This window comes from Sinocyclocheilus anshuiensis, unplaced genomic scaffold (genome assembly GCF_001515605.1).
Source record: "Sinocyclocheilus anshuiensis isolate Anshui unplaced genomic scaffold, SAMN03320099.WGS_v1.1 scaffold444, whole genome shotgun sequence".
Lineage (NCBI taxonomy): Eukaryota > Metazoa > Chordata > Actinopteri > Cypriniformes > Cyprinidae > Sinocyclocheilus > Sinocyclocheilus anshuiensis.
Window position 1 is genome coordinate 93,203 of NW_015555739.1, and position 2,340 is coordinate 95,542.

The window sequence follows — 2,340 nt, forward strand, 5'->3', positions numbered from 1 at the left end:
CACACACACACACAGGGTTAGTCTGCGCTCACGTGCGTGTCTCTGCACTCATGTGCTTCACGTGTGAATCTCTCACCACTGGGTTGTCGAATATCTGCCACATGTCCGGATGAAGACGGCTGATGTTGTAATTGGTGGAGGAGATGAGACGGCCGAACTCATCCCTGTTGGACACGAACATGAAGATGCCCTGCAGGAGGAGACACAAACCACTGACTCCACATGATGATGCTAATCTGGATATCTGTATAATAATTACTCATCTGTCCTCACACAGTTAAGAGACCGAGTCAATAGGGTAACATTTGTTGTATTACACGTTTTCTGAAACGCTGCATTTAAATATGCAAATGAAGAATTGTCTAAATAAGTATGCTTTAATTTGCATACATTCCCAGAACAGAAATCTGAATCCAGGTTCGTAATTCTTGTTGATTTTGTTTTCATATTAGAGTTTGATTTTGGTTTTCTCTTTTTATCACTCCATAAATCAGAAAATACTGTCAACAGACAGAAAACAAACACACTTTCACCGTGTTTTTAGGAGTGAAATGTTGCATAAATCAGTGTGAATGAAATATGGACAGACCTTCTGAATACAGAGAGGAATAAAACTGTAAAGTTTGCGGTTTGTAAGAGAAAAACTGATTAACTCTTGAATCCATGAAACTTTAACAATCAAGTATAAAACATTTTTACAATAAAAGGGCTCTATAAAATGTTTTATTTTTTCAGAAATATCATGTTGTATGTTTTAATTTTTCTGCATTTCTGATGTAATATAGATGAATTATAATAACTGTGATAATCAAATCAAAGCATAAAACAGTAACAATTTAATCTTTTAAAATGTAAATTAAATGTAAATTTGACAATTACTTTCTAGCAAATAAAGTGCTGCACAAAGGTTTACTGTATCATATGGAAAACTGTGCAATACTCCTGATAACAATATATTAACATTAATATATTAATATAATAACAGTAATTAGTTTAGTAAGTATATTACAGTAATGTCATAATTTCTTTGAGTTAAACCGATCCCTTTTTCATTAATGTTGTTATATCCACAAACACTAGTCCATAACTGTGATATGATGTACAGCCCTATTTTTTATTTGTTTATCCAAATTTTGCCAAATGTGAATTGAAATTCTAAACAATAATTTTAAATTCAATGACTTTATTCTGTGATTCCGTTCCATGTTTTCCACATTGCATAAATCATCAGGCCCTATAATATTCATTAGGGATGCACCGAAATACAAACTCTTGGCCGAAGCCAAAACCGAACAAAATTAATGAAACACTGGGCCGAAGTATTTTGCCAGTTTTTTTTCCCCATTGCATAAATTAAATAGCCAAAATGTGCTTTTCATGGTTTTGTCTTGCTTTTCAAAGAAAAAATCAATTGCAAAACAAGATATTTAGCACTGAACATTTTTAACATTCTAGCAGACATTTTTCTAAAAGCACAATTTAACTTAAAATTAATAAGCTAGTAAAATACAAATATTTTTTGCTGGTTGTTATGAACCCAGAGAAGGACGTTATACATTGCTGTATCCTTGGTTTTTTTAGAAGGTAAGTGATTTTGCAAATCCTATCATCGGGAGAATTTTAATTAGCATTGGTGTTCCCTTGTTAGGTGTAGCGCTAGGGCTGGGTATCGTTCAAAAATGTTCGATACCGATACCGATACCTTGACTTCGATACCGGTTCCTGAACGATACTTTTTTCGATACCAATTTTATGAAATCAATTTTAACAAGATTACATTATCTAAAAAAAAAAAAACTTTGGTTTTATTTCTCAGCTTATTGATGTTTATACAAACTCAAAGTCTCATCTCCTGAGCCACTGCACAAAGGAACATAATTAGCATTATCGCGACCTTGTTAGGTGTATCGCTAGGGCTGGGTATCGTTCAAAAATTTTCGATACCGATACCGATACCTTGACTTCGATACCGGTTCCTGAACGATACTTTTTTTGATACCAATTTTATACAAACTCAAAGTCTCATCTCCTGAGCCACTGCACAAAGGAACAAAATGTAACCAACACAGATATAAATAGATATAGAATAATCATTTCTATTTATTTTCCACTGATTTACTGATGAGCATTAGCAGCTTCCAGCGCTGTCTGCTTGTGTTCTCTCTTCCATGATCGCTGCTCTGACTTAGATAATAACATTTAATTTCAGCAACATTACATGGCCAAAACACACATTAGAAGGCAATCGGAAGTTATTACAAACACTCGATGGTGGTTTAAAGTGAGTTTTGAGTAAAAGCGGAATATAAATCTTATTTATTGTCTTATGTAGCATGATGC

At 33.6% G+C, this 2,340-nt stretch overlaps 1 protein-coding gene across 1 annotated transcript in view; it reads right to left on the reverse strand.

Annotated features, from left to right (window-relative positions):
• Window positions 1-13: 13 nt before the first annotated feature.
• plod3 (procollagen-lysine, 2-oxoglutarate 5-dioxygenase 3) overlaps window positions 14-2,340 on the reverse strand; it is a 24,921-nt gene continuing 22,594 nt past the window's right edge. Inside the window, exon 14 of the mRNA XM_016466651.1 lies at window positions 14-190. Coding sequence (XP_016322137.1) covers window positions 29-190 — 162 coding nt within the window. The 3' untranslated portion in view covers window positions 14-28. The remainder of the gene's footprint in view (window positions 191-2,340) is intronic.